Genomic DNA, 21119 nt, shown 5'->3' on the forward strand with positions numbered 1-21119 from the left:
ATGGAAGATGTGATGTTTGTTTCCCTTGTTGAAGTTTCGTCTTTCAAATGGAAGGGTTGAGATGGTAATTGCGTTTGTGGAGGGAACTGCCTGCATACCTGGTTAGGGGATTAAGCCCTTTTGTGATTTGATTGAAGTGGTGGCTGCGCTCTTGGGGAGAGCTGCCTACGTACCCTGCCAAGGGATCAAGCCTTATCGTAGTTCAATTATTTTTGAGTACCTATTCGTGGTATTTCTTGAGATGCATGGCATTCCAAGGCCGTAACTCAGGTACTCCGTTGATAACTTTTACGAGCTTATTGACGCCGTCACGTACCACCTCGGTGATTCGATAGGGACCTTTCCAGTTAGTTCTCAGTTTTCCAGCGTTAAGCTCTCTCGTTTTGTTGAAAACTTTTCGTAAAACGAGCTCTCCCACTTCGAATCTCCGAATTTTGATATTGGAGTTATAGTAGCAGGCGACAGCTTGTTGATAGTTTTAAACTCGGATCATTGCCTGATCTCTGCGTTCATCGATGAAGTCCATATTGTCCTGTAATATTTGCGTGTTCAGGTCCGAGTTAGCAAGACTGGCGGTCCTTCTCACGCTTGGTACTATGGTTTCGACAGGGATTACTGCTTCTAAACCATAGGCGAGAGAAAACGGTGTTTCTTGCGTTGATTTGCGAGGTGTAGTTCGGTAGGTCCAGAGAACTCCGTGGAGCACGTCGGACCACATTGATTTTTTGGAATCAACTCTTTTCTTGATGTTGCTAAGTATAGCTTTGTTGCGGCTTCTGCCTGTCCGTTACCTTGTGGGTAACGGGGAGTGGATGTGGTAAGACGGATCTTCCACTTGTCGCAAAATGCTTTGATTTTTCCCGAGGTGAGGTTAATCCCGTTATCGGTGATGATCTCATAAAGTATGCCATGTCGACATACGATATTTTCTCATAGGAAGTCCTCGACTTGTTTCTCGGTTACCTGTTGGAAGGCTTTAGGCTCAATCCATTTGGTAGAGTAGTCGATGAGGACCAACAGGTTTTTTAGTCTCTTCTTCCCACCGGAGGCTTCCATGGGACCTACAACATCCATGGACCACTTCATAAATGGGTAAGGAGAAGATATCGAGGACATTTCCTCAGGAGGTTGATGAAGAGTAGGTGCATGTCGTTAGCATTTATCGCACCTGAGTGAATGAGCTATGCAATCGGCTAGCATTGTTGGCCAGAAGTGGCCTTGCTTTTTGATTCTGAGGGCGAGGGTACGTTCACTACAGTGGCTACCACATTGCCCCTCGTGCATGCTTTTCATGAGGTCTTTTGTTTGTTGCCCGTAGGTGCACACCATATAGGGACATGCGACGCTGCGTTTCATAAGTCTCCCTTCCATGATGCAGTACCTTGCGTTCTGGGCTTTGAGTTTTCTGGTCTCCCACTTGTCGGGAGGTGTGATCCCTCGTTCGATGTAATCGATGATTGGGATTCTCCAGTCGTTGTACGGTTCAGGTTCGTACGAGGCAGGTTGTTCGGGGGTTTCGAGCTCCAGCTCTTCCTCCGCTGCACCTGCCTCCGCGACTGCTACGAGGGCTCTAGCCGCGGCGGTGGTGCTTCGGGTTACTCGCGTAAAGTTGCATGTTGCCGAGGTTTCCATCCCAGCATGTTTGACCGTTAGGTCGATGCTCGGGTGTTCTATTCCTTCGACTGGGATAATTCTTTTGACGAAAGGATCTGACGGGATAATTCTGCAGAGGTGTTTTCTCCTCTGTGGATCCTGGTCAGTTCGAACGATTCGAAGTGTTGGGTCAAGGTTTTGACTAGTTCGAGGTACGCTTCCATGCGCTCATCTTTAGCTTCGTATTCCCCGTGGAACTGGCTGGTGACGAGTTGGGAGTCGCTATGGGCGTGTATATCGCGGATCCCCATTCCTTGAGCTAGCTTAATGCCAGCAATGAGGGCTTCATACTCAGACTCGTTATTTGATGCGTTGAATCCGAGTCGGAACGATTGTTCGATGACTTTCCCGATGGGGGAGGTGAGTTGTATTCCTACTTCGGATCCCTGTCGGTTGGAGGAGCCATCGACATGGAGGAGCCATTTTTTATTGGAGTTGGTTCCATCCAGGTCGCTAACGGGAGCTCGATTACAAAGTCGGCTAGGACCTGTGCTTTCAAGCTGGTTCTGGTGAGATATTCTATATCGTACTCACTTAGTTCTATGGTCCATTTTGCAAGTCGACCTGATTGAGTTGGACTGTGCAGAATGGTTCTGATTGGTTGAGACGTCATCACTACGATGGGATGTGATTGAAAATATGGTCTCAGTTTTCGAGCTGACATGACTACGGCCAGTGCCAGTTTTTCCATTGCTGGATAACGGGTTTCAGCGTCTATCAACGTTTTACTAACGTAATAGATCGGTTTCTGTCCTTCGTGATCTTCTCTCACCAGGACGCCGCTTATCGCGGTTCGGGAGACTGCCGTGTACATGTACAACGGTTCTCCTTCTTCAGGTTTTGCGAGTATGGGTGGTTCAGACAGGTATGCTTTCAATTGTTTGAAGGCTTGCTCGCAGTCCTCATTCCAATCGAACTTTTTATCCTTTCGGAGGAGCTGATAGAAAGGGACGCATTTATCGGTAGACCTGGATATGAACCTGTTGAGGGCGGCGATACGGCCGGTCAGTCGTTGGACCTCCCGTGCCGTTTTTGGCGATGGCATGTCGATGAAGGCTGCAATCTGCTTAGGATTGGCCTCGATGCCTCTTTCGGTTACTAGGTATCCGAGGAATTCTCCTGAGGGAACTTCAAAAGAACATTTCTCGGGGTTTAGCTTCATCTCGAATTTGTTTAGGATTTTGAAGCATTCTCTTAATTGAGGGACGTGGTCTTTTTCGCGAGCTAACTTGACCAGCATGTCGTCGATATAGACCTCCATCGTTTTACCTAGCTGGTCGGCGAACATTCTGTTCACCAATCTTTGGTAAGTAGCTCCAGCGTTTTTTAAACCAAAGGGCATTACTTTATAACAGTAGGTGCCTCAGTCAGTAATAAAAGCTGTTTTTTCTTGGTCATTTGGGCGCATAAGTATTTGGTTGTACCCGGAGAATGCATCCATGAAGGACAATAGTTCGTTTCCCGTAGTGGCTTCGACCAGTCGGTCAATATGTGGGAGTGGGAAACTGTCTTTAGGACATGCCTTATTCAGGTCCGTAAAGTCGATGCATACTTTCCACTTCCCGTTTTTCTTTTTAACGATGACACGGTTGGCGAGCCAGTCAGGGTATTTTACTTCTCTTATCGATCCGATCTTGAGCAACCGATCGACCTCATCGTGCACAGCTTTAGCCCTTTCGGGACCTAGCTTGCGACGTTTCTGCTTTATAGGTCGGTAGGTCTGATCGACGTTGAGTTCGTGTGAGGTTACCTCGAGGCTTATTCCTCGGAGGTTCGCACTTGACCAGGCAAAGCTGTCTTTGTTTTCTTTGAGAAAGGTTATGAGATCCTCTCTTATCGCTGGGTCGAGGTCTTGACCTATCCCAACGCATCGTTAGGGATCTGATTCGTCTGTGCAGACCTGTGTTATCAATGACTTTCGAGGTCCGCGTTGAGAAGGATCAGAGGATCTGACTGTTTTCATTTCCGCGAGTTTGTCTTCTATCATTAGTACTACGGGGTCAGCTTTTTTGATAAGCTCATAGCTGCCCATATAGCATTTTCGGGAGCTGCGTTGGCTGCCGTATACGACTGCTATTCCCTTGTCCGAGGGGAATTTAATGCATTGGTGGTAGGTTGATGGGATGGCTTTCATGGCGTGTAGCCATGGTCTTCTCAGTATTGCGTTGAAAGGAGCTTTCGTGTCGACTACGAGGAAGCTCGTGAGTTGCCTCACTCCACGTGCGATGGTTGGGAGCTGGATGGTTCCTAGAGAAAAGGTCGTATCTCCAGCAAACCCGGTAAGTGGCGTTTTTCTGCCTTGCAGCTCGGAATCGAGGTGCCCCATTTTTTTTAAGGCATCGTAAAAGAGTACGTCAACTGAGCTTCCCGTGTTGATCATTATACGGGAGAGTTCGTAGTTGCCTACATCGATTCGAATAACGAGAGCGTCATCGTGAGGTTTATCGAGGTCGGTGGTTTCGCTTTCCCAGAATGTGATCTGGTGGTCAGGTCCCATCATCGGGCTCTTGCCTTTTGTGTAGGAATTTTCCTTCTTCTGATGAGTTTTGATCGAATTGATTGAGTCGTTGCAGAGCTGAGATCCTCCCATGATGAAATCAATGCGTTTCGGGGAGAGGTGCTCGGTTGCGCTTCTGCAGAATTTCGAGAGGCGTAACGGAAACCTCATGTTTTTCTTATGCGGGGCGGGGGGAGGTGTGGTGACTGACCTTCCTGTCCTGCCACCCAGATCGAGTTCTACAAAGACTAGGTCTATGCGTTCTCTCCTAGCGGGTGGGGGAGAGTCACCTCCCTCCGGTGTTCGTTCTCGTTTCTTTTGTTTAGGAGTTTGCTCCTCTTCCTGTTCGTCGGGAGGAGGGGTTTCAACTTTGGGGTTTGAACCTTTTTTAGTTTTACCCCCAACTGCGATTAATTTTTTAACGGCGCGACACTCCTCGATGGAATGTCCTCTTTTTTTGTGGTACTTGCAATATTTTTCGAGGTCGAGTTCTGGACTCTCGTCCTCAGCTGCCTCTTCTATTGCGAATAAGGTATTCTGCCCTTGCGTTTGGTTTTCCTTTTTGAAGGGTTTTTTAATTGCAAGGGAAGCGTTGTGCGTCTTAGATTCCTTGAATCTTAAGGCCAGCACGGCGAGCTCCTCTTCGGCTTTGGCGAAGTGGAGAGCTTTGTGAAGGGCATCGTCTAAAGAGACCGATTGCCTAACAGTGAGTTCCTCACGGAACCTACAGGAGAACCACAGACCGTTACGAAGGGCTGCTATGGCTACCTCCTCGTTTAGGTTCGCAATTTTTGATTTGATTGCTTTGAATTTTTCGACGTAAGATCGTAGGGATTCGTTCTGATGTTGAGTGAGAATCCAGAGGTCGGCTTCAGACGTCCTGTGTTAGATAAGTATCAAATACTGTTTTAAGAAAGCGGATGTAAGCTGGTCGAAGGTATCAATGGAGTTCCCTTCGAGGTTAGCAAACCATTCGAGGGCGTGACCTACGAGGTTTTCTGCGAAGAAACGGCAATGACCTGCTTCGTTTTCTTCGTCTGTCAGGTACGCTCGTGTTATAGCGAAACGGAAGGATCTCAGGTGAGCCTTTGGGTCGCTCGTTCCGTCGTACTCCGGGAAACGGAGTCTCCCGACGTCTCGGAGGCGAAATCGAGCGATCCTATCCGTGAACGGGGTGCGCCTGGTTTCTTCGATCACGCGATCTATGTCGGAAGCATCACTCACTGCTAGATGCATTCGCGAATGCATTTGAGTCATGTTCGCATTTGTTTGAGCTGCGTAATTGCGGAATGTTTCCATATCTACGAAGTTACGCGGACCGACCGGTGCTTGGGGATCAGTTAGACTGTTAAGAAGGTCACTTCCTGGTATCCGGGGAATGGATGGCGGATTAGCGATAGAGGTTCATTGCGTTAAGTTCCCGGGAACACGGGAACTGGACGCGGTTGCTTGGTTTCTCGTCCACGTGTACCTAGGAGGCGAATAGCCCAGCGGTAGTAACGGTGGGACCGGTAGTCTTGGGAAGGCAGACGTTGTGCTCGTCTCGTTTCCTGTTGCCAGGATTTCGACGAGAGTGTTCGCAGGTACCGGTTGATAGGAGGTGAGACGTCTATCGAGGCGAAGTCTAGATGAGTCCTCGGAGTAGGATCGGCCGGGGAGACGGTGCCTTGCAGATCTATGGGGACCTGGGCAGGAATCCTAGTTTCGCGCGGGGGGGGGGGGGGGGGGAGGGGGAACTTCCTTACCCGCGGTATCGCGCTCTACCTCATGTGCCATGCGAGTGGAGTCGCGTCTCTGCTGACCCACAATTGCAGCGAGGTTGCGATGCGCAATTTCTTGGTTTTTGGTTAAATTGATCAAGTTCATGATCATTGCGCGGAGCTCGGCCAATTCGCTGGCAGGTCGCGGAGGGACCTGATTCGACGGGTTGGCCGAGTTATCTCCATTTGGAGGCTGTATTATGACGTTTTGTTCTCCGCCCCTTGTTTGCGGAGGGGGAGTGATTTGGTCAGATTCAGAAGAATTCGAGTTTTGGGAGATGTCCCCCGCATCAGCGTTATGGACGGTATCAACCTTGGTTCCGAGAGGGAGATCCGTTGGGAGGTGCCCGTCCGTAACGTCATCGTTTGGGATCTGAACTGGTAGACCAGATCCTGATGAATTGGGATCCATGATCGTTGGTCACAATTGATGTGTTAGTTTCGGTGTTGGAATGATCTATTTCCATCCCCACAGACAGCGCCAAATGTGGGTTCTGAAATCCACACTAGAGATTTGTAATTGAGATTATGAGAAAGGAGGGTTAGAACTTCACTGAAATCTTGAGAGTTATATTGCTAAGAACGAATGGACATTTTGTATTGATTATGACAAAGCTTTTACAATGTGAAAGCAGATTACAAGTGTAAAAGTATGTGTGTGAATGTAAGCTGAATTTTATGTCTCTTCCAAGTCGTCCTTGTTCCCTTATATAGGTCTACGCACGTGGTAGGTCCATCCGGGATCTGCGGAGATCTCCTGGATATTCGGCAGGTTAGTTCCGAGAAATCAGGTCCGCTCTACAAATATCTCCTCATCAGTTCCTAAGTTGTTATTCGCTTTTCTCGCTTCATCAGGTGACCGGGCTTATCTGGCCCAAGTACCCATTCGCGTATGTGGGCTCATCAGCTGCGTAAGTCCTCTACTTGGTGGGCTTGGTGGGCTTTTAAACTGTTTAAATATGAGTTCGAACGGTAAAACCAGTTCAATATATGCAGATCAAATTATTAAATAGTAAATAATACACAAAATAATAAAATAATAATAAAAAAGTATTTTCTGAAACTTTACATATATGCGGATCAAAGTATTAAATAACAAAATAATACATATTGTTATAAAATTTACTAAAAACACGTATATAAAATACAATTTATTTTATTTCGTAATAATGTTATTATTATAATACAAAGTATTTTAATTTATTGTTGATTTTATTCTATATAATTTTATAATATATTATAGTATGTATAAATAAATCATATAAAACTAAAATATGTTAAGCTATTAAATAATTTTAAAATATTTAATATAAAATATCCAAATACAACCCATAAGAATGACAAAAAAACAACACATAAGCAAAAACAAATTAAATTTAATGAAAAGTATTTTGATTTGCCCATAACATATTAGCAATACGTTCTCTTATATTTGCCATATGATTTCCATCAGGTTTAGCACCTCTCTCCATGTCATCTAGATCATTCTCAGAATTTACGTTGTTGATATTCGTATCTCCCATTACTTCAACAAAATCCTCGTCAAAATAATTCAAAATTCTGATAAAATTATGTAGTCCCATTGTAGCCATCACCATTCTTTTTTTAACATCAATATCATATCTAGGAAATTCACAAAGAATCCTCCATTTTTTCATCCAAACTCCAAATGTCCTTTCAATAACAGAACGTAAAGATGCATGACATCGATTAACCAACTCCTGTTTATTCCTAGGAGGAGGACCATTGTAGAACTGTGACATGTGATACCTAACAACTCCATTCTGCGAAGATCTATAAGGTGCCAAAAAACCTTGTTTATTTGGATACCCATAATCAACTACATAATACTTATTTTTAGAAGGCAAAGGAAATTCAAAATCATTATCTTGTGCCATCGTTAAAACTGATGTGTCGTGACATGATCCAGGTGCTCAATTCCAAACATATTTATATCACATATGGCCATGATATTAAACGATGTTCTATCGTGTCGATTCCAATACATTCCTTGTAGTTCAGGCTTCACCTTAACACATACATGAACTCCATCTATAATTCCAACAAATCCACTAAAATATGGCCAATATCTTCGATCCATTTGTAGTTTTTCAGGAATTCGACGTAGTTCTTGTGTTGTTGGCGTCTTGATATAATCACAACCAAGTAACTCTGTCACTCTAAGGACTTCAAAAATTTTCCGATTCAATGTTTCTTGCGTTCGTCCAAATCGCAACCCAACATCTCTTTGAACTTCATTGTGTCCACATATCCGTAAAAACATGGCAACACTCTCTTCAATACTAACATTCAATGTAGGTTGTAATCCATAACTTGTTTCCATTATGTCACATAATGATCTAAAATAATCAAGAGACATTCGTAATAACTGAAGGCAAGCAACACTATCTTCTTGTACTCGACGCCAAATATTTCTCCATCCTAACCCGCTATCTGTTTGAATTGGTCATCTTTCAAAGGTTCGATTGTAGTAACTAAATGACGATTGAATTATTAACTCTTCAAATTGCTCATTTTTTAAATTCCATAATTCAATTCTCTCTTCATAATTTAAATTATGTACACCATGTGATCGCAATTGGCATATACGGAAAGCCAGAAATTTTTAAACATGAAACAAAATTAAACTAATGAGAAAGAAAGTAATTCAATAGTACTAGTACATTCTGACATTACAAACATATAATAAAACATAAAACATAAAGACAACTAAAAGGCACAAGCTAGCGTTATGAAATTAGTTCTCAGATGCTGAATCACTTTGATGAGTTTCGTTTAAATTTAGTCCTCCTTCAGATCCCTAAATGTTGAATAATCCTCCTCGTCGTCGTGGTCGTGATGTCCTTGTTGTAGAAGAATAATTCGTGAAACCAAATTCTGGTGATACCCTCCTAACCACATGTTCGGCTAAAGGAACTTCTTCTTCATGTGAAACTCGTTAGTGAGCATTTGTTGTAGTTTCCTCTTCCGTTCCCAATAAAAATCCACGTTGAACATGTTTTGGAGGGATATATTGTGGAGCATTTTGTGATGAACGCCATTGTGGAGCATTTGGTGGTGAACTCCATTGGGGCACATTTTGTTGTGTTCCCCATTGTGGGGCATTTGAAGGTGAATTCTATTGCGGAGCAGTTGGAGGTGAACTCAATTGCGGAGCAGTTGGAGATGAACTCCATTGCGGCATACTAGAAGGTGTACCCCATTGTGGTGTAGTTGGTGGAATTGTCCATTGTGGAACATTTGAAGGTGAATTCCATTGCGGAGCAGTAGGAGGTGTTCCCCATTGTTGAAAACCATGACCCCATTGACTACCATAACTTTGACTCGAAGAATAATTACTACCAAAAGAAAAATCGCTTCCCATAGGACTCCCAAAATTTTGTCAAGAGACTAACCGTTTTCCCACATATTCATTATCTCGTGTATCTCTAGTAAGAGCTTGTAAAAATTTCAGATTATCTTCGACGGTTCTTTCAGCTCTATTAATGAAGTACTTACGCCAAAAAATTTCTGCCTTAAATGCATGAATGCAAGCCCAATAAAAATCAGTGTCATTCGGAAGGTTCATTGATTCAAATAACTTCATAGCCATATCGAATTTGTTGTAATCATCTTTGTCAAAACAATTCGGGCGCATCTGTTGTAAACTTTGGCGCTGAAACTCTCTTAAGCCAGTTATTGTATCTGTTAGAGTTGTCTCAAATGATTGTTTTCTACGACTTCCTCGTGAACCAATCCTGGTAGAAATTTGGAAGTTTCCTGCACCTCTTTGCGAACTACTTCCACGCCTTAGTCCACCTCGTTGTTGAATTCTAGACGTGGGAATCTGAAAAGGAGCAGCGGGTGACGAATTCTAACGCAAACTTTCACGCACGAACTCATTTGACTGACATGTTTAATCATCAATATTAACACAATACACCTCTTCGTTTTCTTGTGTCTCAAGAACTTGACTGTCTTGCATATCACCATCATATGTTTCAAAGTATACATGACCTTCATCATTGTCCAAACCATCATTCACCAACTGTTCTCTTCTTTGGTTCACAGAGAATTGAGGCTGTGAGTGGACGTCATATAATATGAAACATCGTTGCATCACATCCCAAAGCTTCTTTCGTTTAAATGATTTGATAATTTTACTCGTTTAAATGATTTGATAATTTTACACACCTGTTAATAAGATAATAAAAACTTTAGCCTATAAATCTTTTCTAAATTATATTTGGGTTATGAGACACATTAAATACTTACTTCACGCTCTTGCCACCATGAGTTAGATGTTGATATCACAGATGTAGTAGTATCAACCGAAATGCCCGTGGAGTTTTTCATAAGCTCCTTGTACTTCTTGTACTTTCTTTTTAGTTGATCAAGTTTTTCTTTGACGAATTGATAATTTATATTAAGATTAAACTCCTTGTTAAACTTGTCAAGGATAAATTCTCTACCAAGAATTGTAGGATCTTTGAAACGGTAATTTCCCATGGCAATTGCTTGATCGTACAACTCAAGAAATATTCTTTCTCGGTTAGAAGTCCATTTAAAATTCTTTTCACGCTACAAATTACGAAATTTTCTAATTACTTTTTTATTTAAATTCTAACTACTTGAAAATTTTGAAAAACTATTTTTTAACAAACATGCCTGTACTGATGTTTCTGTGGGAAGATTTAGATCTTCTTCTTCTGAAATATTTGTGTTTTGTCGTCAATTTGATGCTATATCTACAATTTAAAAAATATATAAATAATATTAAAAAAGATAAAAATATATTAAATGATGTGTTGTATGACGATTAAAAAAATGTAATGTAAATATTGCACATTTTTGTGAGTTATTTCAGCAAATCTAGATGCATACGTGTTCCTTCTAGACCAAATTAAGTATATATTCACATTAAATTAAACTTTATCTTTAAAAAAATATTTATGGTCTTAGTGCATCAAATCTTTGTTCATCATCAATACTATTAATGTTGTGTAGTTAATATTAAAAGTGTGTATGAAACCATTTAAACGTTTGTAGTTTTACACTTTTTAATTAGTAAGTTTAGAAGATAAATAACCAAACAAAAAAGGTTTTAATGGCCCCAATAAATCAATATTGGGTTTGCTGAAATAACTCAAAGATTTTTAAGATAACAATTTATAGTTATCTACAATCAAACATAATTTACAAATTAATATGTATGAAATTATTATGCAGGTCTAGATCATAAAAAACATATCATTTCAAATATCATAGTTTTAAATTATTATATTTGTAAGTATATATAAAAATAAAAGTATATATTAAGAATAAGTATATAATAGATAATTAAATTTTATTTATTAAAGTATATAATAAAAATAAAATATGAATTAAACTAATACCAAATAAACTTATAAGAAGCAATATAAATTTAATTACTTTTAAACCAACAAACTTCTTTTACTAGAATATTGTAAAGTAAAGATGTAGTAGTAAATTAGAAAGTTAAAATAAATATTTGAAACCAATAGATTGATGGGAGATTAGCAAAACTGCCCTTATTCTAATAACCTTTTGAAAAACTGCCCTTTCCTGAAGGCCATTTTTCAAACTACCCCTTCTACTATGGCAAATGACGGTCTTACCCTTACTGAATAATTAGGTTTCACATTCATTTTGACAAACTTCTTCGTTTTCGCCATCGAATTTTTCTCTCCGATACAACTCACATTCGTCGTCGAATTTTTCTCTCCGATAAACCTCAAATTCGCCGACGAATTGTTCTCTCCGAGAAACCTCAAATTTGCCGACAAATAGATCTCTCCGACAAACCTCTTCTTCGCCGATGAATAGATCTCTCCGATAAACCTGTTCTTCGCTGACGAATTCAGATCATTTCTCTCTGACGCAAACAATCCCTAGAGATAACGATAGATCCGACGGTAACCGTTTTTATAGTCGATTTTAAAGTCGATTTTATAGTAGATCTGATGATGTTTCATTACATATTTTGCAGATGGATTAAGAGAGTGAAATCCTTACATTGCCTGAACAGATCTATAGAGAAGGTGAAAAATCTATTGCACTGGGAACCGTTCAACAATACTCAGATTGGAATTTAGTTAGTAAAGTAGAGGAAGCTTTAGGCGAGAGTTTATTTCAGAAGATTAGAAGTTTGTTTCTTGGTCCTCTAGTTGAATTGGGACCAAGAATGAAGGCTAAGAAGGGAATCAGATTTTCTGAAAAAAAATTCACTATCTTATGCAGCAGAGAGTGAAAACTAAAGGATCAACTCTTTGGTTTAGAGTTGATTCTAAACCAATCTGTTTCTCCTTGAGAGAGTTCTACCTCACAACAGGTAATAAAGTTTTACAATCGTTTTTAAAGCTTAATTAACTGTCGTAGAATGATTTACAAGGCATTTGCAAAACTGTTTGCATAGTTTACAATCGTTTTTAAAGCATAAGTAAGTGTCATAGATAATTTACAAGGGATTTTAAAAGCTTTTAAAAGGGGTTTACTTGATTAACAATCGTTTAAGAAGAATAAGTTAGTGGCAGAGAATGATTTATAAGGGATTTTAAAAGCTTGTAAAAGTGTTTAACTTGATTCACAATTGTTAAAAGTATATGTAAGTGGCATAACGAAATATTTACAAGGTATTTTAAAAGGATTTTCAAAGACGTTTTAAACAGGCTTTTACAAAGATTTTAAAAAGGTAAATTATTGGAATTACTATTAAAATTACGTGTAAAATTTGATAGTAATTTTAGTAAACGACTTACAAGACATTTTAAAAGCGTAAAGCGTTGCAAAAAAATTAAAAAGGGTATACATGTTTGCAATCGGGTTTAAAGGATAAGAAAGTGATAAATAATGATTTACAAGGGATTTTAAAAGTTTTTAAAAGGGGTTTACTTGATTAACAATCGTTTAAGAATCATAAGTTAGTGGCAGAGAATGATTTACAAGGGAATTTAAAAGCTTGTAAAAGTGTTTAACTTGATTTACAATCGTGAAAAGTATATGTAAGTGGCATAACGAAAGATTTACAAGGTATTTTAAAAGGATTTAAACAGACGTTTTAAACAGGATTTTACAAGAGATTTTAGAAGGTAAAATATTAGAATAACCTTCAAAATTACTTGTAAAAGTTTGATAGTAATTTTAACAAACGAGAGTAATAACACGACACAATGAAGGAAAAATTAAAAAACCCAACAATATTCAATTCTCTGGAGATAAAGATATATCTAAATTGCAGCAACACAAGTTGATTTGTTGTGACCCGACTGACCACACCTACTGCATTTGTGTAATTTTGGTTTTGGCTGAGACCTTCCATGCTCCCAAACAGAAGGTATCCTCTTTTTCTTCCATCTGCCACTAGGTACACGAGTAGAAGGTGGCAGACAAATAACTTCACTAACAGTTTCTGGAATCTCCCAATATTCCATATCACTATTTGGGTGAATGCTCTCTGAATATGCTTGACGCCACCTGTAAATTACATCGATGTAAACTGAGATTAAAACCACATAAACAGAGATAAAAACACAAAAAGAGATATTAAAACCTTTAAAAATGCCTGTAAAGTTGTGAAGAATAGAGATAAAACCTGTAAGTAGAATGAAACTCGTCAACAAACATGTTTTCTTTGAGATTGATATGTTTAGTAGAAGCAGTTCCATGTGTGCAAGGAAATTTATCAATATCAAACATATAGCATGTGCAAGTCCTTTTGTCCAGATTAACCAAATGCGTTTTGGTATCTCCTTTTACCTCAAACTCTTCTTGATTAACTTGACAAACCTCAAGCCATCGTGTTGAAGTATCATATGACGCTTTCATTTTCTTCCCTACATTTATAGTAACAGCAGACGGATGTTGACTACTTTCTTCACGTCGCTCATTAAACCATCTTGTCATAATAGATCTGATTGACTCAAATAGGGAAACAATCGGATACTCGCGGTTCTGTTTCAACAAGGCATTAACAGATTCAGCTAGATTAGATGTCATGATGTTGTACCGATTTGAAGGAGAATAAGCTCGAGACCATTTCCTAACATCTACCTCCCAAAGATATTGTGCTAACTTTTTATCACTACTAGTGATTTCCCAGAACAAAGAATCAAATTTTGTCTTCGTGTAGACTCTAGAAGCCGCGTAGTAAACTGGAATAAGTGAAAGTCCAAGTTTTTTTGCAAATGAAAAGTGCAAAGTCCATGATGAGCAAGTGGATAATTCTCTGAAAGTCCGCTTGCAATAGAAGCAGCTCGGTCAGACACAAAAACTAAATCCTTCTCATCAGGGATTATATTCAGCAAACACTTCAAAAACCAGTCCTATGACGCATCATTTTCAGAGTCATCTATTGCAAAAGCAATAGGATACAAATTAAAATTTCCATCCTGAGCTGAGGCACCAAGCAAAGTCCCTTAAACTTTGATGTCAGATGGGCACCATCAATAGATATGACTTTTCTCATCAACTTATAACCTCTAATTGAAGCACCAAAAGCCAGAAACGCATACTTCAACTTATTAGCAGACTCTTTTTTGAAAAAGTGATAGAACCTGGATTCGTCACTTGTACCATGTGGAACCACCTCGGCAAAACCTCAAAACTATCATCAGGTAAACCCCTCGCAAGTTCTGCTGCATGTTCTTGAACTCTCCAAGCCTTCGAATAATTGATCCCAACTCCATGATCTTTTCTAAATATTTCCATCAGCTGTTTAGGTCTGAGGGGAAGCTTTCCTCCTTCAAAATGGTTACTTATCAATCTTCCTAATGTCCTTGCAGATGCTTGACGATGACTAACATTCCTTAATGAAGAGTCACAACTGTGATGACTAACATACTTCCGAATAACATAACTCTCGGATCCACCAGCCCTAGTTGCACGTAGTCTCCAACTACAGTTTTCATCAATACAATGAAGAACATACCTCGTGAGATCTGATTTCACTGTATGAAACTCAAAGTTGTGCTTCACTGCAAACATCCGCAACGTGAATACCATTTCATCTTTGTCTTTCAAAAATGTTCTAATAAACAAAGAATCATCATCACTTAGACCAGTTGAAAACGCAGAACTAGAATACTGTTGATCAAGAATACTAGATGTTTCAGATACACACGCCTCAATAATCCTAGAGGTTAACCTTGGCTGCCAAAATAAAAAGCTTACCTCAAACATCAATCTATCTTAAATAATGATTTTACAAGGAATTTTAAAAGGGGTTTAAAAACGTTAATAATGATTTTACAAGATTTTTTAAAAGGATTAGTACCTGAGTAATAGATGCAGAATGAGAAGCAAAGGATTTGAAGTCGTCTCAGCCTGTAATAAACACAATCACTGACTTAATAATGATTTTACAAGGATTTTTAAAAGAGGTTTAAAAACGTTAATAATGATTTTACAAGGATTTTTAAAAGGGGTCTAAAAACGTTAGTAATGATTTTACAAGGATTTTTAAAATAATTAGTACATGAGCAGTAGGGACATAATGAGAAACAAAAGGATTTGAAGTAGTCTCAGCCTGTAATAAGCACAATCACTAACTTAATAATGATTTTACAAGGATTTTTAAAATTATAACACAAGAAAGTTATTGAAAAACCTGCTCAACTGTCACAGAAATTTGCTCTACAGTCACACATAACTGAAGCAATCCTCCACTCTGTGAGAATTTGTGCATAAAAGTTGCAAGCTGTCTATCTTTTCTAATATAAAGAGGATGAGATTGTATGGTTGTAGACGTGGAGACTAGCTTGTAACTAAGCTTCAAAGAATTGGTTGAACTATCTATTTGAAAATCCTCTACAAGAATATCCACCAATGCGTGATAGGTAATGTGCTCATCAATGAGCACTAAAGAAGCTCCCAATTCAATGTCTAATTCAAATTCCCAAGTCATATTGTTTGTCAACTTCCAGAAGCCAAAAACGGAATACAATTCTAGCCTTATAACCTAATAAGATAAATAACAACAAAATCAACACCCACAAAACACTGTCACTACAGATAGAAGCATGGTTTACAAATAGTTTTAAAGTGTAAGTAAGCGGCATAGAATAATTTACAAAGGATTTTAAAAGCTTTAAAAAGTGGTTAACATGGTTTACAAATCGTTTTAAAGCGTAAGTAAGCGGCATAAAATAATTTACAAGGGATTTTAAAATCTTAAAGAAGTGTTAAACACGATTTACAATCGTTTTAAAAAGCATAAGTAAGTGTCATAAAACGATTTACAAGGGATTTTAGAAGTATTTGCATGGTTTACAATCGTTTTTAAAACATAAGTAAGTGGCATAGAATAATTTACAAGGGATTTTAAAATCTTTTCTAAGGGTTAAACATGATTTACAATCGTTTTTTAAGCATAAGTAAGTGGAATAAAATGATTTACAAGGGATTTTAAAAGCTTTTAGAAGGGTTAAACATGATTTACAATCGTTTTTAAAGCATAAGTAAGTGTCATAGAATGATTTACAAGGAATTTTAAAAGTGTTTGCATGGTTTACAATCGTTTTTAAAGCATAAGTAAGTGGCATCGAATGATTTATAAGGGATTTTAAAAGCTTTTTAAAGTGTTAAACATGATTTACAATCGTTTTTAAAGTATTTACTATAAAACCTGTAATAATAGTCTCTACATTGTCTTTTGTTCTTACAGAAATTCAATGTGAACCTGTTCATAGGGAACTTCGACGAAAGGGGAAAGATCCTGTAAAAGAACCATACTTTTGGGCTCGTGAAGGATTCTATACTCTTGGTGATCTCGAAGATCGATTGTTTTTAAAACCTAAGGAAGGTGAACCTGCTGTTGAAGATGAAGAAAAGCTGTGTCTTGCTGCAGTAGTGTTGACTGAAGGAATTCTTTTCACACCATATGTAAAAGAGAGGATACCCATGTCAAGATTGCAGCATGCTTCAGATTTTGAGATGTACACAGCCCAACCGTGGGGTAAAGAACCATTCAGTGTTCTATCAAATTCAATTCTGAGAATGGACGAGAAAACTTGGTCAAAGCGAGAAATATGATCTGAGAGGATTTGGACTCGCGCTAACAATATGGGTGTTGAGCGAAGTTCCAGCATTTGGTGCAGCATATGGAGTTAGAGATAAGGAATTCCAATCTGAATATCCATTGATATTGAAGTGGAAAAGCACTACTACTCCAGAGTTTTTCAAGGTCGTAAACCTTGTAAATTATGTTTCAGAGGTTAGCTTTTGTCTATTTACAGAATTCTTAAAAGGTATTTTAGAATGGTTTTGAGATTTGAAGTTCTGCTTTCTCAAGATTTGTAATGTTATTGTATCTTCGCAGATGGAGGTGAATACAATTATTGGAAACCTAGAAGACTCAAAGTCTTTAGTTCCTGATTTCCACACAGACGACACAGAATTCCAACAGATTTTGGGACTTGTTAAGATGGGCTACAGATTGAAGAAAACTGAATGGAATACAAGATGCGTTGATGTTTGTGCTGCCCTTGAAGAAGTAGGTCAAAACAAAATCAATAACAAAATATCTGATAGCGAGAAGCTTGACAGGATTTTGACAATCCTTGAAGATCTTAACAAGAGAGTCGAGCTGATTGAGAGTTTTTTGGACATTAGAATGGAGGAAAAGAATAATTAGAGATCTGAGGAAGACGAAGAAAGAAAACAAGAAGATGAAGGACTAGAAAGACAACCAGAGGTAATTGTAAATCTTTCTTTAAAAGCTATTTGAAAGGAAAGGTTTTACAATGTATTTTAAAGGTTAAATACGTAATAAACCTTTACAATGTACTCTTTTTTTTTGCAGGCTGAAGAAGAAGGAGGACTAGAAAGAAAAGCAGAGGTAATTGAAAATCTTTACAAGCTATTTTAAAGGTCTACTAATTATATTAGCGATTGACTTATTGTTTTTATTTTGTTGCAGAATGACAATGAATCATTTGAAGATTCAATCCGAGAGCCAAACACACAGTATGGGAGCTATCCGGGTGATGATGAAAACACCCAACGTGATGTTGGTGATGAAGTAGCTGAAGAATCATCAAAACTACAGTAATCTTATATCTCTAAAAGTCTTACAAAAATGATTAGTATCCTTTTTATAATTTTACATTCTGTTTTTTTTTCAAGGATAAGTCTCCTACTCTACGATCCTCTACAGCAAATTTCAATATTTTGTCTGAAGAAAGTCTGGATGTTCAAAAGGATAAGAAGAGAGTTAGCAGAGGAAGAAATGAGGTTAGCATTTAAAAAAACTTTGTATTATCTTATAATGTTTTTTTCAAATCTTTAAAAAGTTTATCTTTCATGCAATTTCAGAACAAGAGAGTTAAACCAAGTGTTCATGCTGAGGATAATCTTAAAACAAGAAAACAGGTTAGTATTTGCGACGGTACTGTTTTTAAAATTTGTCAATTGTCTTGTTATGATATTTACAAGGAATTTTAAAAGTACTTTTAATTGGTGTTTTTTACTATTCTAGGTGCCGAGAAAGAGGCAGAAACAAGTTGATAGTGCTGATGTTGATGTTCCAACAAGGAAAGAGGTTAGTATCTAATTTATTATGATTTTTAAAATTTTGTTTACAAGGTATTTTAAACATCTGTTTTTTTATTCTTTTTGATAGGCACAAGGTAAGAAAAGGAAAATTATTGGCAATGATGGTGATAACGCTGATAATGATGGTGACAATGATGATAATCATCCCGCTCCGCAAAGAAAGAGTAAGCGGGGTACGGTTCCTTCCATTCATACACAAGCACCTTTCACAGCTGAGAAGAAGAAGCATCCAATTTTGCATCCATTTGCGAAAGTTGATTCCACAAGACTTGAGAAATTGGCTGAATGGAAGAAGTCAAGGAAAAACAAGTGAGTTTTGTTAGTAAGATAGTGAGTTTTTTTAAAAATAAAACATTCATTGTTGACTGTTTTGTTGTTGTAGGCCACTATCAATCGCGGGAAATATTATAGATACAAAGTGGTTTACAACCCTAGAGACGCCAGGGAAAGCAATAACAACAACGGTATGTCTAAAAATCCTTGTAAAATTGGTAACGCATGATTTACATATAGTTTTTAAAGCATCATTAAGTGGTTTACAAGGGATTTTAAAAGGGGTTACATGGTTTATAAACAATTTTAAAAGATTAGAAAGTGGTAAAGAATGATTTACAAGGTATTTAAAAAAGGATTTACATGACTTGCAATCATTTTTAACGGATTAGAAAGTGGTAAGGATTGATTTACTAGGGATTTTAAAAGCTATTAATAAGGGTTTAATTGATTAACAATCGTTTTAGAAGCGGAACTTAGTGGCATAGAATGATTTACAAGGTATTTTAAAAAGGGTTTGCATTTTTTACAATCGTTTTTAAAGGGGTATTCTAATATGATAATTTTTATTTTTGTTGTGTTTAGCATGTTGATGCAGCTTTGGAGTTGATGAAAACGAGGAAGGAAAGCAATCCAGAATTATTCAAAAACAAAACAGTTGTATTTGTTGGATCGTCTTTCTTAAATGCGATTGATGAGTCATACATGGAGTTTTTGGATGATAAAGAGGGATTTCAGTTTCAATCTGAAGAAATCAGTAAGCTGGTAATAGAGGAAGAAACCAAGTGCATATTGACTCCTTTCTGTATCAAAGGAAAATGCTGGGTTGCCTTGCTAATCCACTTGGAACAGAAGACAGTTTGTATATGGGAATGTGCAGCTTCTTATTTAACAGAAGAAGTCAAGAAAAAATATGTTGTTGCCTACTCTATAGCTATGCCATACATTGTTCGGAACATCCTCAAAAAAGAAGACATGGATGTCTCTCCATTTAGCATCAAAGTCCTGACCACTTTTCCTTAGGTAACTTCTTTAAATATATCATAGTCTTAACTTCCGTAAGTCCTGACTTCTTTAACTTCTTTGCTCAAGTAATTCTTTTGGTTTTTGGTGGTAGGCTCCTAGAAATGAAGAGTCTGGTATCTATGTGCTGAAGTTTATGGAATGCTACTCAATGTATACCAGCCATTCAAACCTTGAAGGGAACATAATTCAAAACGTAAGAAATAAATTGGCTGCTGACATCTTCACCGAATTAGAGTCAGTCAGTTTGTAGAAGTAGAAGACTTCTAATCAAAAAGTAGTGGAGTATAAGATAGATTTAGCAGCTTTTGTTTCTTATTTCATAAAACTTTGTCATTTGAATATTTTATGAACATCTGTATGGAACAAAATTTATGAAGTTTATTTAGTTCAACTCCTGTTTAACAAAATTACTTTATAATGGTTGTTTGGGTTAACAAGTGCTTTGATTTGAATGGAAAAGGACTTTAAACATGCTTTTAAACAGAGGTTTTTAACGATATACAAGCTGTTTTAAAAGGATTTTAAAAGTGTTGAAAAAGCTGCAACAGCGGTTATTAGGAAAAAATTTACAACCGTTTTTAAAATGATTTACAACCGTTTTTAAAAGAGAATTTCAACCGTTTTTAAAAGAGAATTTCAACCGTTTTTAAAGAAATTTACAATCGTTTTTAAAAGAATTTTAAAAGTGTTGAAAAAGCTGCAGTAGCTGCTAGTATGAAAAGATTTACAACTGTTTTTAAAATAATTTACAACCGTTTTTAAAGAGATTTACAACCGTTTATGATTTGAATGGAAAAGACTTTAAAATAACAGGTTTTTTAACGATTTACAAGCTGTTTTAAAAGCGTTTTAAAAGTGTTGAAAAAGCTGCAGTAGCTGTTATTATGAAAAGATTTACAACCGTTTTTAAAAGAGAATTTCAACCGTTGAAAAAGTTACAGTAATGTTAAACATTGTATCTGTTACTAATTGGGCCTAGGCCAGTTATTTAGAAAAACAAACGGTTTTAGTAAAAAAAAAACTAAAAGCCAAAAAAACACTAAAGCCCAAAAATTCACTATAACCCAAAAACAAAAAAGGAAGGGAACCATGGAAAGACAAAAAAGGTAACAAAAAAAAGAAAAGAAAAAAAAGAAGAGAAACTGTCGTCTTCGTCTTCTTCCTTTCAACAATCTGAAGAAAATCCGATTATCCAGCAAAACGGAAGCAATTGAAGGTAACAAATTGACGAAATTGAAGTTTAACATTTGGGTTTGTTCGATTTTGTTTATTTTTGCCGAATCTCTTTTTTGTTCTAGCATTTCTAGGGTTTTCGGTTGAAAACGAAACAAGTAAAATAG

The 21119-nt window shown here is 37.7% G+C and overlaps 1 protein-coding gene and 3 pseudogenes across 4 annotated transcripts; 1 reads left to right on the forward strand and 3 right to left on the reverse strand.

Moving 5' to 3' along the window:
- Positions 1-223: 223 nt before the first annotated feature.
- AT3G32899 lies at positions 224-6322 on the reverse strand (annotated as a pseudogene; the record flags this gene model as incomplete). Its single annotated transcript has 1 exon — positions 224-6322.
- Positions 6323-9049: 2727 nt separating this feature from the next.
- Positions 9050-10419, reverse strand: AT3G32904 (Myb/SANT-like DNA-binding domain protein; the record flags this gene model as incomplete). Its single annotated transcript, NM_148784.1, has 4 exons — positions 9050-9239; positions 9327-9757; positions 9854-9991; positions 10186-10419. 4 exons carry the CDS (start codon positions 10417-10419, stop codon positions 9050-9052), a joined length of 993 nt encoding a protein of 330 aa, NP_683626.1.
- A 2741-nt stretch (positions 10420-13160) lies between these two features.
- AT3G32901 lies at positions 13161-15108 on the reverse strand (annotated as a pseudogene; the record flags this gene model as incomplete). Its single annotated transcript has 1 exon — positions 13161-15108.
- A 1406-nt stretch (positions 15109-16514) lies between these two features.
- On the forward strand, positions 16515-20029 carry AT3G32900 (annotated as a pseudogene; the record flags this gene model as incomplete). Its single annotated transcript has 14 exons — positions 16515-16527; positions 16592-16882; positions 16968-17140; positions 17246-17419; positions 17561-17620; positions 17729-17764; positions 17846-17935; positions 18052-18159; positions 18241-18297; positions 18404-18466; positions 18548-18789; positions 18863-18944; positions 19339-19755; positions 19871-20029.
- Positions 20030-21119: the final 1090 nt, after the last annotated feature.

The sequence above is a fragment of the Arabidopsis thaliana genome, chromosome 3, assembly GCF_000001735.4.
Source record: "Arabidopsis thaliana chromosome 3, partial sequence".
Lineage (NCBI taxonomy): Eukaryota > Viridiplantae > Streptophyta > Magnoliopsida > Brassicales > Brassicaceae > Arabidopsis > Arabidopsis thaliana.